General features: G+C 36.6%; 2 protein-coding genes across 18 annotated transcripts in view; one reads left to right on the top strand and one right to left on the bottom strand.

Annotated features, from left to right (window-relative positions):
• The window catches only part of LOC149786509 (putative inhibitor of apoptosis), a 120,655-nt gene that overhangs the window by 67,493 nt on the left and 37,635 nt on the right, over positions 1-15,527 (top strand). For 8 of the 13 annotated variants that reach the window (XM_089977018.1, XM_089977011.1, XM_089977012.1 and 5 more), the window contains one exon: positions 4,620-4,648. The exons of 4 other annotated variants lie outside the window; for them this stretch is intronic. In XM_089977018.1, the coding sequence (XP_089833144.1) occupies positions 4,620-4,648 (29 nt within the window). Of the gene's footprint in view, positions 1-4,619; positions 4,649-11,428; positions 11,642-15,527 lie in introns of those variants that run through there. One more of the 13 variants, XM_089977013.1, reaches the window with a different exon arrangement.
• Positions 1,865-15,429, bottom strand: LOC149786510 (uncharacterized). 5 transcript variants are annotated; one of them, XR_016424943.1, is made up of 5 exons: positions 14,400-15,429; positions 12,114-12,526; positions 10,128-10,289; positions 8,249-8,356; positions 4,670-6,430 (listed from the first exon to the last, which is right to left on the bottom strand). XR_016424943.1 is itself a non-coding variant. In XM_089977019.1 (2 exons), the coding sequence occupies exons 1-2, from the start codon at positions 12,493-12,495 to the stop codon at positions 10,258-10,260; spliced, it is 414 nt and encodes a 137-aa protein (XP_089833145.1). In that variant the 5' UTR covers positions 12,496-15,423; the 3' UTR covers positions 9,709-10,257. The 5 variants fall into 5 exon arrangements, 1 of the variants encoding a protein (XP_089833145.1); XR_016424941.1 differs by lacking the exon at positions 4,670-6,430 and adding an exon at positions 1,865-2,241 and having other exon boundaries at positions 12,114-15,423; XR_016424942.1 differs by having other exon boundaries at positions 4,669-6,430; positions 12,132-15,427.

The raw sequence follows: 15,527 nt of genomic DNA, 5'->3' as shown, positions 1-15,527 counted from the left end.
CAGATGCCCAACATGTTCAGAAATAACTGTAATTGTTCGGGTATCTTTAACGGTGTTGATAAACATACGCTGCGAAATATTCATCAGACTTGGTGCCCCGGGCACATGGACAAAGATAAGATTGAAAACGTGCTTGCATATGCTCAGGGAACCTCACATGGGTTCATTCCAAATACGATATCGCATTGGTCTAGATAGAATCTTTGGCTGAGTACTTCACTTTAGTTTAAACTATAATTCATATTTTGTTGTGGATCAATGACAAAGCATTTAGTTTATAACTCACTACACCCTCTATCCCCCACTGCTACCATATTTTTACCCCCGTGGACGGGCCGTGGGCAGAAGGTTCGGTTTTTGTAAAGATCGGCTCACCGCCCCTCCCCCTTTATTTGCATCCGTGGACAACACACCCCTCTCCGCGATTCGTCTGCGGTGGATACAAAGCTCGGATTGGCTTTGTTAACACAAGATCTCAACATTTTTCCAAGGCTCCGAGTCTACAAACGGAAAATAAACAGAGCACAAGTGGGTCGGTCCCAACAAAGGGCGATTCACCCCACCCCCTTTCTGCAATAATGTATGCCGATATCTCTGAAGTATGACGTCAAACCACCCAAGCCATCATTATTCTCAATACTTTAATTCCCAGGTTGTGTTTCTTACATCGTATCCGTTATACTCACTGATATTCATTGTCTACTCCTTAAGGTTGTTGTTGTTGTTTTGGGGTTTAACGCCATTTATCAACACACGATAGCGCTATACATGGCGGCCAGTATTAATGGTAGAGGAAGAAACTGGGAAAACTCCGGAAAGAACCACCGACCCACGAGAAGCTACTGGCAAGCTTTTTCACCTACCCACAATGGCTGAATTCGAGACTCGAACCGAGGCAGACAGAGGTGAGATGGCATTGATCCGTAACGGAAAGCGCTTTAGGCCACTCGGCCACTCGGGGTCCCCCTTAAGATTGTTATCATTGCCATTAATCTCTTTGCTTATCGCGTTAACGGAACTGTTCAACATACGGATACAGATGTTACTATTGTATTATATTTAAACACTTTGTTATAAATAATAGTTTTCTCATTAGCTTTTTCAGCAATGCCTTTGAGAGCTGTACTAACAGCAATAAAACGTAAACGTGAAAGACTATGCTTGTAACTATTCCTGCTCGGCCTAGTCCATAAGAAGAAACTGTTTTTATACCGGCTTATACTATATTTAAAACTTTGCATGCTTTTGTGTAATTATGTCTCTCATCGCTATAACGAGCAGTATTCTTGATAAAATAAGAGATCACTTTTATCTATAGCCATTGAAGGATATGATGGTTGTGCACTTTATACTTTTTGCTACGTCATTGCATTTGCCAATCTTTAACGTTTTAGGTTGTAGTCTTAATTGTTTACATTTTTCTTTGCCTTGGGATTTATAACGTAGATGTAATCTTTTAGACCATTAGTACGCATTCATAGACAGAGCTGCTACACAGTTCTGATTTGAGATTTGCTATTTATTCAGTTCAGTTTGTAGTTTAATTGCTATTAGGTCGTCGATTATGAACCAGCTCAATTGACTGGAATAATTAACTTTACTAACACGCATTGACGATTCCAAGGAACGGACACAAAGAGAATCTGATATAAACGCAGAAAAGTATGAATTGATACGAACTTACTTAAACAACTAAAGCTACATACTCTATTATGAACGACTTTGCCTTTAAAAAACTAAAAGTACATGGAATGTTTTTGTGCAAATAATATACATTAAATTAATATTTTTTTCTTCTTGTATATTTTTGTCAAAATTGCAAATTATTAAGAATTTGAAAGCATAGTTTTAATCTACCGCATGTCCATATTTTGTGGCACTAAATCTTGATTAAAAAGCTAGACATCATCAAACCGATCAACGGAGGACGCACCATTCATGTTGAAGAAAGTGCAGAGACGATGTGCTAGTGTGTCGCTCGCGTGTAGAGCACACATATTTGGTCCATGTATAAATCCTATAGTGCGAAGCTCACAACGACTGTGAACCTTGTGTGTATCTACCGAGAGTGTAGCACATTCGTGCCACGTGTATCCGCCGAGTGTAGTACTTTATTGTCAGATGTATATACCGAGACTGTAGCACATTATTGCCACGTGTATCCGCCTAGTGTAGTAATTTATTGCCAGATGTATCAACCGAGAATGTAGCACGTTCTTGTCACGTGTATCCACTTTCACCCTGTAAGACAATAATATATGACGTCAGTTCAGTGAAGCAGCTTTTTGATGAGGTACTTCCTAAATTAGTGTTTATTATATAAAAAATGTTTATCCAGTATTTTAGAGCTCTTTCATATTAACATTTCCAATGTGTTGGATTGTGCGCGGCATGATGTCTATATACCTTTTAAAATATTATCTTCAAAGAGAACGTATTAACATTATTTAGAGGCGTTTATCTTCTTGGTGTTTTTAATTTAGATCTTTGGAATCTTTCTTCTTCTCGGCATTATATAGCTAGATATACGGTGTATTAATGAGAACAAGAATAACCCAATATATAGGATTGAGAATAAAAAAGAAAAATGTTTGTGTAGTGGTAGTAGTGGTTGTAGTAGTAATTGTTTTTGTTGTGCAATAATGTTTTCTTTTCACGATGCCGAAATTTCTGCGCCTCCGATTTTACAGCCTTTGTGCGCCGGTTTCTGTTAGACATCAATGTATTATATTAATTATTAAATCACTGTTTTAGTTGAAATCTTCGGGGATATTTTAATTTTGTCGATTGATAGAGAATGAGCGAAATCTGTCTCTCTCAATCTCTTTCTCTCTCCACCGACACACTATTAAGCTTTTAAGAATGTAACTTGTAAGAGAATAGATCTGCTCTATTTAGAAATGTTTATCTTCCTGAAAATTTCATACATTTTAACAGTTTCATGTGTGCAGTATTTCTTCTCTAGTCCTGAGCGTGCTGATATACATAGAATTATATATATATATATATATATATATATATATATATATATATATATATATATATATATATATATATATATATATATATATAGTCCCCAATTCGTTCTCTGTCTCCATGTGTCTTCTTGCCAAATGTGTGGTGTGTTCTTGAATGATATTAAGTGTAAGAGGGGCCCAAAGAAAAGGAAAAAGAATGAAATGGAAAAATATTTCCGTACAGTTTTTATCTTATAAGGTGTTACTTTTGCGGTGCCGACATTTTGCTCTTTCGATCTTACAACTTTTTGTATAGTTTTCTGTTTTCTGTCAGACATTAATTTATTATGAATGAATCACGCACAAACACCGTTGCAGATAAATTTTCACTGATGTAATACTCTTTCAGCAGACTAACTGATAGCAAATGGGCATAAATAGCACATGCCCTCGCGCACATGTTACAGTGTTAACGTAAAAGCGATTGAAACATATTTATATTTAGCACATTGTATCTTCCATTCTTTGTAGAATTTAATAGCAAAGTCCATTATAAAATGAAGCAAAATCAAATAGTGCTAGAATTACAATGCCGTGCTGTAGTTGTTCCATGCTGCTGAATAAAGCCGGAAAGGGTGAAAATATTGCATGGAATATGCGATATAGTTAATATTCCATTTTACCGTGAACAAACAATGCTTTCTGCAATCACAGCAGCTATACAATTCAACTGAGTTCAACTTATTTATTTTACAACAGTGAACAACGTGAAACATTTATGAAATCTCAAATCATATAGTTAAATATATCTTATATAGATATCTAGCTGGAATGTTGCAACAATAAGTAACACAAGTATGCGATTTTCTCTTCATCTCTTCATAATCATGATATGAAACTGTAATCAATGACACCTCTTGTTGACATAAAAGACTTCATATTGATCACGTAGAAATAGTTCGCAATGTAAATGGCAGCCAAATGCTTCCGTAGAGAAGTTGAATATAATCTAGACCAACGGAATTTTTTTTAAAGATTTTCTCACGATGCTAAAGCATTATCATTGTCAATTTACACAGCTTAGAAACGATTACTTGTTTGACATAAATATATGTAATCCACACCTTACCACGTGCACACCTACTAGTCAATTATTTGATAGCGGAGTTTCAATCGGAACATTATTTGCCTTTACCGCTGGGTCGAAGTAAACCTCAGATGTAATTCGCCGCCAGTGAGAACTATATTTTCACTATTTTATTCCACAAGCTTCAATATGGCAGCGGAAAGAGATAAAGTGAAAGTCAGAGCATTACTGTCCTTTCCTGTTGCTAAATGTTTGGTCCACTCCGCAAGAGGCGAGTTGCCAATCAAATCAAATGTATATATTTATATATTCCTACACTATTCCCGAGACATTCTTCATGGATATAACCGAGCAATGTTTCAATTAACAATTTATTATGCTTTGAGTTATTTCTTCTGGGTTAATTTAGTCTGGTTCCTTGCACTTTATGGGTTGGTGTGAGCGTAAAGTGGAGTGGAACATTATGGTGTTTTGTCTTGTTATTTTCATTAAAATGTAAGTTGAAAAAAAACTGAGGGAATATAGGCAAAACTAAGCGATAGCATATTCGATCAATTGTTTGTTTTCTTGTCCAGTCCTGACGTGCTCACGAAGAACCCTGAATGTACGTATTATTTTCATACTCATTTACCGTAGTTAGCGTACTCATTTACCGTAGTTAGCGAGTCGTTTTTTTATATATCTCATTATTGCATATAGATGCACCTAAATAAATCATGCAACTTGACACATCGAGAATCATTTTGCATTTGAAATTCAAATTCAAAATACATCTCGATGCGTCAAGGTGCATGATATATTTTCCACAGTTGTTATTCAAATCGAGGCATGTTAAATACGCAGGGACTAGTATTGGGCACTTTTTCCGTGTTACCTGTGACTGACATGTCAGGCTACACTTTTACAGCGTAGTGTAATAACTTTAGCATGGATGTTTAAGTTAGAGGTTTTTAGTCCAACTACCAATTTTACTCAGTATTCTAACACTGTGAAGAATGCCTGCCCGTTTTCCAACGTTAAAGCTGTACCTGACCATGGTTGTGTCATCTTAATGTGTAAATGAAACGCACTGAATGGAATACCTCTTTTCATAGGTCAACTAAAAATGAGGTCATCATTAGGCATTCTACCTCATTTTAAGGCGACCAATGAGAGGGCGAGATTCCATTCAATGCGATGTACTTGCAAATTTAAGTGGGCATGATCATGATCAGCAGAAACGTTAGAAAAGGGGCTGGTATTTCTTAAAGGTGAGGTAGTGAACCAAATTTGATACAGGTCTAATTAGTTTTATCTCCAGCATAAACATCGGTACTAAAGTTACTATGCTACGCGATGTCTAGCCGGATATATTAGCGTCGATTATTAAAAAGGCCTTACGAGAAATGGGAAACGTTCCTTCCCTGGATTACTATATATAGTACATAAATGATTTATGGGTAAATTGTAAACAACAATTATAGTCCATAATTCTTTGTTGAATCGACTTCATGGACATTAACATCTAATTTATTTGTCTAAAACAAATACGATCACATATATCATCTGTTAAGTTAGGGAATGTGTAATATGAATCTTGTGTCACCGCTACTGCTGCAGTGGTCTCAGAGTTAGATGCTTTGTAACCGTCCGTATGTATGGCGGTGTATTTCTTGTGATTTTGGTCAAGATCTGAGAGAGCTTTGGCCATTAGTTGTTTGGTTTGGTCCTGTTTATGCCATATTTTAGGTCTTAAAGTTTATTTTTGGAGTGATACACTTCCATGGTTCTGGGTCCGGGAATCTTATGATATCTGAGGCCTGAAGGGCTTCTTGCATCTTTCAACTACACTAACAGGTCTATTGGGATATAGCAGGATAAGTTCTTTTCTTGGAACCCTGAGGGGCAGTTCCCCTGCTAGTATATGAAGCTCCTCCCCATAGGTGCTTTTGATAGCCCCAGTGCAGATAATTAAAGCTTGGTTCTGAATCCAGTCAAGCTTCTCAAACACATTGGTGCTAGCCAAGGCATATACCTAGCACTCATAATCAATGTTTGGTCGGATTAGTGTCCTATATGGCGTAAGTAGAGTGGTCTGTCATGCCTTCCCTTCAATCGGTTCCCTTAAGGTTCCTCAAAAGGTTCAGACCTCACGCACATCTAGTCACTAGCTCAGCTATGTGCTTGCTTCATGAGAGGCGCTCGTCATAAACATTCGTTAGAATTCGCTACTTCTTCAAATTTCATTTCGGATTTGTTCAAGTAAAGTTTTGGTGGTTGTATGTGTCTTCTGTGTGTTGCTGAGAACATAACGTCCAATGTTTTATGTGGGGATGTTTTGAACCTCACCAATCGACCCATTTTCTTATCGCAGTCCTATCACTGTAGTGAGAAAATGTCATTATATCTGAAAAAAAAAAAAAAAAAAAACCAGAAAAAAACCAGCACTAATTAAGGAGGGTTGGCAGTTTATGTGGTGATGATACGAACTAAAAATCGTCATTTTTTTAGATGCCATTCAATTTTTTTTGTATATAAAAGTTCCACTCTGTCCTGAAGAATGAGTGTAAGTAATCGGACCGTCATGGTAACATGTACAATGGTTCCAAAGTAATCTAGAAGAAAAAGAAAATCACTGTTTGCACAACTTGAGAACATTCAGTTAACTCCATTGCCTGGGTCAATGTTGCGTGTACGTTTCGAAATAGTCGTTGAGTGTTTCAGCCCGAAATGTTTTATTGATGAATTATGAACACTGCAATCTCTCTTCATTTAGAAATCTATACATTTCTTACTCACACTCAATTTTCAGCATTGTAAAATAAATCAAAGTTCCCGCAACCGATGAAAAAATCCGAAATATCTCCATTCTATATCCGAGTATCACAACAATACATAATACATAGGGAAGAAAATTCATTTTCTTTAGTAATTAAATTCAATAGCCAGTGTTGTAACTGTGGACTTCTGCAGGTGCCCCACATCCCAAACGAGGAGAATTATAAAAAGCGACACTGACAGTAAGTAGCAAGAGGAAATTATGGACAAATACGGCATGAATGAACTGTAATCAACACTAAATGTCTTTAATTAACGTTTATTTCTTTGTCACTTGAAGCTTTCTGGCTTGAATCCACGTGCTTAGTTGCAGTTTAAGTGTTCGTATAAAAACTAAAAAAATATTTTAAATCTGAACTGTGTATGTTTATTTCATTTTTTAAATACATTTTGAAACCCATAATAATTACTAATTATTGACCGTTGAATAAAATTAAGAAACATTTCTATTCTGGGCCTACTCATATGTGAGTGGTTAGGGTGAGTTCACTCCCTTTAAACTCCACAGTGTATGGAAATCCGTTTTACCTCCCTTGTAAACAGTAACATGTATTATGTGGTATTATCAAAATGTATCCATCGTATGTACCCACTGTCTTTGATTACCACCCGTATAAATGTTTCATCAAAAGAAATTTGAGCATATCTGGTTTACTTTACATGAACACACACACACACACACACAGACTGAGCGAGATATATAAATACATACACATACATATACAGACAGACATACATACATTTATTCATCCGTACATTCTAAATAGGCTTGCATATATATATATATATATATATATATATATATATATATATATATATATATATATATATATATATCTTTTTCGTGCGTTTTTATGATAAATCGTTAAATCATTGGCCCATATGTGGTCATACTTTAGTTTAGGACTAAATGTGAATTCTATTTTGTAACTAAAGAAATGACACGATAATTTAATATTTAAGAGAAGGAAACAGAGAACAGGTCAGGAATAGAGAAGTAGGAAGTGTAAACATATATATATATATATATATATATATATATATATATATATATATATATATATATATATATATATATATATATATATATATAAAGCAATCGTGTTGGGTTGAGCCTGTACCAACAATTTTGTGTTTTTTTACTTGAAAAGGTCTAATGACAGTGAATTATTTCCACTAAATTACAGTCGTTGTCTGTCACCAAGTGATTTATTTAGGACTTTAATATCAGGTGAAGTCCAAATTTATCTTTTTAAAATAACCCACGTTCTCATTTTAGATCTTACCAAACGAACTTATAATGTCTGGCTTAATTCAACTTTTTTGTTTTGGTTTCACGAGAAGCGTGAATAATAATACTACTAATTGAAATGCAAATTATCATTACCACGATCGTCTTCATCACCATTAGCATCGTTGTCGTTGTCGTCTTTATCATCATCATCATCACCACCAGCACCACCACCACCATCATCATCATCATCATCGTCGTTGTCTAATAGAAATATTTAATATATTAGTCCAGCTGGTCACGAAAGACCTTTTTTTAAATGTAATTTTAAATGAAGTATACATGGGCGGATCGAGGAGAAAATATTTGCCTTCTACAGTGCAGGAGAATCAGAACGCTTCCTAGAGTTATTCTTCATTACTGTTAGATGGTTAGAATCATACCCTGGGAAGCTTAATATTAAGGAGCTTCTGGGAGCTTTGCCTCCGGGTCTCCGCCTGGTGATGTGTACTATAGACCCTTTTCACCGACTGATTTGTTTATTTTTCTAATGTCAGGTGAGATGTTCTAATGTTTTTTCAGCTGTCTTCATATCCCAAATTCAAGAGATTTAAAATTCAACTAGAGCTATTTATAATGGCTCAACAAAACAGAAATCTAATTTTCAAACAAAAGAGATAGATTTCTTAAAAATGAAACAAAGCGTTGGAAACTACGTTATTAATATTGATGGTAGAAAAACAAAATGTACAGTATGTATTCGATATTTTATTTGCGTAGGTTAATGAAGAGATTTACATTATTAATTTAATTGAATTTGTTAATCCAATTTGACTAATAAGACTATTTTATTATATATTTTATTATGAGATATTACAATGTATCAGAGCGAGAAATTTTAACGCCACAGTGTCGATATCACTTTTTGGACTCACTTTACTTTCAAAATTTGGAAAATGTCTGCCCTTCTTTATGTTACTAAATCTTATATTTCCAGAGTGATGCCTATTCAATTTTCTTCATCTGCCTCTTCTATACACCTCCCTTCCTTCTTTGTTCTCCATCAGCACGAATAGATCTTAAAATATGAAGACTTGTATACACTGAGGTGGGATGGACAAATATGCTTAACGACGAACCCCAAACAAAATGTGGGTTTCAAGTACTATCTTCTTAAATTTTTACGTGAATCATAGAAATTATCAGTGCCACAAATTACTGGACCTGTCTCTTTTCGATATTCGTGTCAACCATACAATCTGTTACATTAGACGAAAAAAAATGGTCCAGATATTTAGGGAGAAAGTTCTCGATTAAATATAGCAATACAATTGTTTTATATAAGGATTTTAACTCTCTTTATGTGATGTGTTCTTGCACATGTAGAAGAGGGGTGCAAGTTATTGTCAGAACGAAAGTGATTGAAAACGATGGTTTGTATTCTTAACTTGTTTGACGAGATTGTAAAATGAAATGTACCAGCACCAGCTTACCCTTTCTGACATCGATAGAGTCAAGAGGAAGATAGAGAGTGAAATGACAGAATACTCTAGGTCAGTCGTGCAAATATTACAAAGTCTAAGTATATGGGTACATAATTAAAACAAAGACAAACGTTGTGTTTGATGCTGGCCACTTTTGTGACTTTGTATTGAACATAAATAATCTTAGTGAACCAAATATTTGGTATGTATTTACAGCATAACATAACTATGTGGACAAAGTCTATATCGTAAACGTGCTAAGAAATTGAACAATGAGACATAGCATATAATACAGACATTTTTTGAGGCTGCAACCGCCATAAACAGAAATACAGCAAATAAAGCTTGTTGTATTTCTGGCAGCCACAAAAAGGAGGGTGGGGCAAAGAACAAAAGTGTCCAGCATCAAAGAAAGCATAAATGTTGATCAAAATTAAACCGATGAATTCTGTAATGCCGGGGCAGTTGAGCACCCTCATACTCCCCGCTAGTTAGGATATATCCAGCATGTATGGAGGATTGGGAAGAAACTTTAAAACGGAGTCGCGTACTTCCTGAATGCCCTGTTGGTCTTCCAGAACTGTTAGAGTACCCTCGTACGCTCCTGGCGGTCGAAAAGGTAGGTAGACAAAGATTAGTCCGGGTCGAGTGAATGATATCCCAGCAAAGCACGGTCGATGCCTATGGTTCTAAGTCTGTAAAACCCACGAGACCTGAAAGAGGAATTAGCACACGGCGGAATGGAGATCTTAGAAAAAGTGATTAAAGGGTTACAAAGCTGAAACCTTTTTACCTAGCCTTATAACTTTCTCAGATGCATCTGAAAAGGCCATATTGATTATTTAAACTGATAGAGAGAACACGGTCAAATCGTCCGATGTGAACTCTTTGTATAGCGTCCAAGCCAGCTTCCCCAGTGTATGTCATGCCCTGAACAAGATATTTAATTTAAGACAAGAGTACAAATTTGCTATAAACTGCTGGCTTAGAGCAGGTGGCAGACATATACATGAACATATTTTCAAATCGATCAGCTAAAACATATATGCATGAACCCGAAGAAGCGAAATGTACAACAACCATTGTTTTTGATAAATTAAATTCTTTTAAGAAATAATTATGTTGTATATTATTATTTTTTTTCTTCTTCTTTTCTATGGATTAAATACATACGTCTCATCAAATCTCGGCAAGTGATTGCTATTTTGGGACCAGTGAAAAGTAAGGTGGGGCTAGTGATGAGAAAGGTGGGACAAGTGAATTTTCTTAAAGCACTTGTCCTGGACTAGTGGTCAAAACAAATATTTACTCAGCCCTGGAAATGCATGAGTTTTGTGTCATTAGAGGATGGTTTGTTTATGGTTTCAACTAAAGCTTGAGTGTCAGTGTGGAAATAGATACATTTATTGGATAAGTGTTCTCCCTAGACCACAACTGCCAGAACAATGAGGTATAATTCTAGAAGCGTTATATTTTGATATGCCCATGTCTGATCCCAGATGCCATAGAAATAGTGTGACCCGGATGGCACTGTATCCGACTGAGGCAGAAACATCTGTGTACAAGTCCAACATGTCGGAGGTCAGCCAAATGTCAGGTAGTAATAAGGATCTACCGTTGAAACCGGTTAAAAAGTTTTGCCAGTCCCTTAAATCTTCCTTTACATCTTTTGTTAATCTAATGTGGTTTTGCAATGCCAATTGTCAAGTTGATGAGTCGCCTAAGAAAAGCTTGTCGCGGCAAAACAACTGCGCAAGAAAAGTTAAGAGTACATATGATGGATTGCAACCCCTTGAGGGTAATTTTATTTCAAGCAAGATATAAATGTAAGAATTTATTACATTTTTCTAGTCTGTCCGTGGGAAGGCGAACCTCCATTCCCACGAAATCCAGTTCGTATCAGACTTACAACATCGTTGTTGACGGAGGAAATGTTTGATCCGCAGCCATAGTAACGCCGATGTCGGCACATACATTCAGGAAGAGATCGAGCTTCTGCTGGCATTGGACACGAGTTGCAACTAGTATCAAAACTCGTCCAAAATATGCGTCATGTATGTTATAGGTAACTTTGTGTTCGCATTGAAGATAATTGCAAAAGGTCTCAAATATCTTGCAACTGGAACTACAACCCATTGGTAATCATTTGTCAAAACAACACATGTTCCACCACAAAAAGCCAAAACAATGATATTGCATGGGACAAATCTGAAAAATATCGAAGCATTTGATATGTCTGTTTTTGTCATAAAATCCCCCCTACCCAGGTGTTTTATACATGTAGCGAGCCTACTGTGATATAGACGTTCCTATTTTTTGGAACAATGCTAAGTTCAGGGCCAGTACTGTGTTTATCTAACTGAAGTTTGAAACTAGCATCCTGCGAGATATTCATAAGGGTAGAAAAACCTATGTATGAATCCGCACATTTATTTGCCTTAACTTTATCAGGGATTAGAGTTGACGGAGTAAACGACGAGCGTACATATTTTGATTGTGAATGCCTCCGGAGGCAGAAACGATTTGGACAACGTTACCTGTATCCACCGCTGTACCTGTAAGTGAAGCCTTGGTTTCCACTATGGCGCGGGAGACCATGGATGGTGCTGGTTTGTTGTCTGTTGCTACGGAGGGTCCAAGTTGAAACCCAGTTTGTGGACCATTTTCCATGGACGTTCTGCGCATAGCTACAAGCTGATCATATTTGGCATGGATCTCCTCTGTCACATGGGTGGTGAGCCTGTCGGAGACCTCTTGCGTTATAACATTAAGAAGATTGGGGTCCATCCAAGCCCCTTCGCTAGATGATCCAGGTTGAGGGATGGCGGCCGTAGGCGTTGACAATGGTACCTTCTTGATGGGCCTATTCACCACCTCTTGGATTATGGACCTTGATTGTCTGGCTCTCTTCACTGCCATTTGCAACGCAGCCCTCTATGTAAGGGGCATGCTGTAACGAATGCCAGAAAAAGTTATTTACATACATTTCAGTGTATTACTACGTAGCAATCGTTGCAAGTGAATACCCCTTATTGTAATGTTATGAACACCACTGTTCACTGCACTGGGATGAGGCACAAACTTCGTAATATGAAAAAAGAAAAACTGAAGAAAAGAACCAAATTTGAACGTTATGAAAAGTATGGGTCATTATTTTAAGGTGCGTAATGCAACATCAACATTATCAACAGAACAATTAAAGGTCAGTGGGCCTAAACGAGCTTGGAAACACAATACCCATTAACATGGAACGAAGTGTTGGAAGAAGAAAGCATGAATGACTAATCACGTGTCAAGTAGTGAGGTGCGGGACCCAAGTACGCCAAGCATGAAACTCGTAGCAACCGTAAAACGTAAGGAACCAACTGGTAAACACACATGTCACTGATACGGAATCAAATGTTAAACATCCAATCCAATGGTACGGAACCAACTGGTAAACACACAGGCCGGTGATACGGAATCAACTGGTAATCAAAAAATCCAGTGGTACGGAACCAACTGGTAAAACACAAATGCCAGTGATACGGAATCAACTGGTAATCAAAAAATCCAGTGGTACGGAACCAACTGGTAAAACACAAATGCCAGTGATACGGAATCAACTGGTAATCATAAAATCCAGTGGTACGAAACCAACTGGTAATCACAAAATCCAGTGGTACGGAACCAACTGGTAAACACACAGGCCAGTGGTACGGAACCAACTGGTAAACAAACAAAGCCAGTAATACGGAATCAACTGTGAAGCAGAAGGCTAACATAAAATCCAGTGGTACGGAACCAATTAAAAGAACAGGGTCCAACTAAATACTGCTAAGCCCGAGAAAGCCACACAAGACCTCACAAAATCATGTAAAGTGAAATCAAGAAAGCGCACTTACATTGTCAATCCGATTGATAAACAAACCAACCAAACCGAAAGACCACTCGTCAGCACAATTATGCAGAACGAAAGGACCGAAAATTGGGCGACAAAGTTCGAACAATCCTAAATGATTAAAGTATGACACCATCATGTTGGAAATGTTTGTTATTATTCCACAAACGGCTCCTCCGATCGACCATCGATAGAAAATGCAATCTTCCAATATGTTACAACGTTTCGTCCATAATCGACACAACATAACAAAGGTACACAAAGACAGACAAAAGCTTATCACAGGGTTCATGCTGAATTTAAAAATGACGAATTCAAAGACGTTCCCAAACTTTCAAAGACTACAAACATAGATTTCCAAGACCAACGTTCGCTAACATTTATTGTATATGAGAAAACAAAGAATGCAAAATAATATAATATTGTTTAATGATTAAATGAAACTGAACGGGTCTTCAAAAGAAAGCAACCAGAAAAAACTCTACTACTTCTAAATCTAACAATATTGGACAATTTTATTTGTGATTATGGAAGGAAATTAAAATGTTTGAGTTTATTTCAATTATCAAATACTTTTAAAGATCCCAGAGTAATCAGCTTGATTTTCCAAACTTTCAAGGCCTTGAAAATGGTACATCATGCACGAGACGATGGGAAGTATATATACGTTTAAATTTATGGTTATCTGATTTAAAGTTGCGTACAACAGAAAGATCGAGCAGATAATTGTGTCGACTATTCTGCCCCAACCCCATGCATATAAATTTTAGAATAGCGCCGAATATTAAAATCGGGACGCAATAGATCGTCTATTTCAGATTTCAAATGATACTGCAATATTTTACAGATGGAATGACCCATTATGAGTGTGACACTGTATAATAAAAGAAACGTTAGCAGAATTTGCGGAATGGAAACAAGTTAATGTAAGTAAATACTTAACTTCCAGGACTATTCGACTCGGTCCAAATTCCAGGAGATGAGGAAGGTAACTAACAAAGTGAGCCGATAACAAAGGAGAGAAAATTTCTACAGAACAAAGGAAACACGTCCGCACCCCATAATGAAATTGGCTCAACTGAAGCCTCAGACCTTATCAGAGAGAATCCCTCCGCGCGTTGCCGGAGCGAGAGTATTGCGATTGGCTAGGCAGAACACGCGATTAAAAGCTTTAAATATATTGGCCCTTGACAGCGCGTTACCCGACAAATCTGACAGGAAATTGTAGACCCAATCACACATCCCATAAATGTCCTTACGCGAGCGTAAATCGTTTTACAATCATACTCATGCTTGAAAATGACAGAGAAATAGGAAATGGATGAGTACGGATTGAAACCGAAATTAAATGGGAATGGAAAATTGGGTTCAGCATCTGTTTTCCAACAAGTCTGAACGCTTGAAAAGGAGACATAATTTCCGTTTGAATGCAGATAAAACAACAACATAAAAAACAACCAAATCATATAGGCAAACTCACAGTCATTAAAACATTTAAAGACTTGACGCTATGAAGTCTATCAGATACAACCACTCTGTGTTATTTCTACAGTGACCCCTCCCAACAATCCTCAATTCGTGCAGGAAATGTGTTAACGGAAATTAAAATCTGTTTCGTATGGAACCAGTCGTTAATTTGCCATTACAACTTGAAGCATTATATGTCCGAACGATATATGTAAAAACCGTCGTTGTAAAATATCGAAATTTCTTTCCATGGCTCCATGAATGCAGTCAAACATATTGGAACAGAATAGGGACAAAAGTTCATTTAAATACATGGTTTCGCCCTAAAAGTATAATAGAAAGTAAAAATACGTTTCTGTGAGCAGATATAAGGAAATATTTTATTCTTGAAGTAGAAAAAATTTGTACTGTTACGCCACTCATGATAATGCTTTCTCTTCACTCGTAAAATATTTTATTATATACCTAAACAAAATGTACATATTCTGTATGCATTTTGCGCTTTTTTATGACAGTTAATTCTTCAATTAACCTTGGACACTGTACCACATCACTATATTTATTAGTTATTTAATGGACTTATTACAGATTTATTTAGGTAAAT

Source organism: Sinohyriopsis cumingii, chromosome 12 (assembly GCF_028554795.1).
Source record: "Sinohyriopsis cumingii isolate HCF-2022 chromosome 12, ASM2855479v2, whole genome shotgun sequence".
NCBI classification, from domain to species: Eukaryota; Metazoa; Mollusca; class Bivalvia; order Unionida; family Unionidae; genus Sinohyriopsis; species Sinohyriopsis cumingii.
The sequence above is the reverse complement of the archived record's forward strand: the minus strand, read 5'-3'. Positions and strand labels throughout refer to the sequence as shown.

What these genes read in the sequence shown, in the direction of transcription:
- LOC149786510 (XM_089977019.1), bottom strand. Translation starts at nt 12,495, where the DNA reads ATGGCAGTGAAGAGAGCCAGACAATCAAGGTCCATAATCCAAGAGGTG. An exon ending in AGGTACAGCGGTGGATACAG is followed by an intron (nt 10,290 to 12,113) that starts GTAACGTTGTCC and finishes TTCCTCTTTCAG; the next exon opens with GTCTCGTGGGTTTTACAGAC.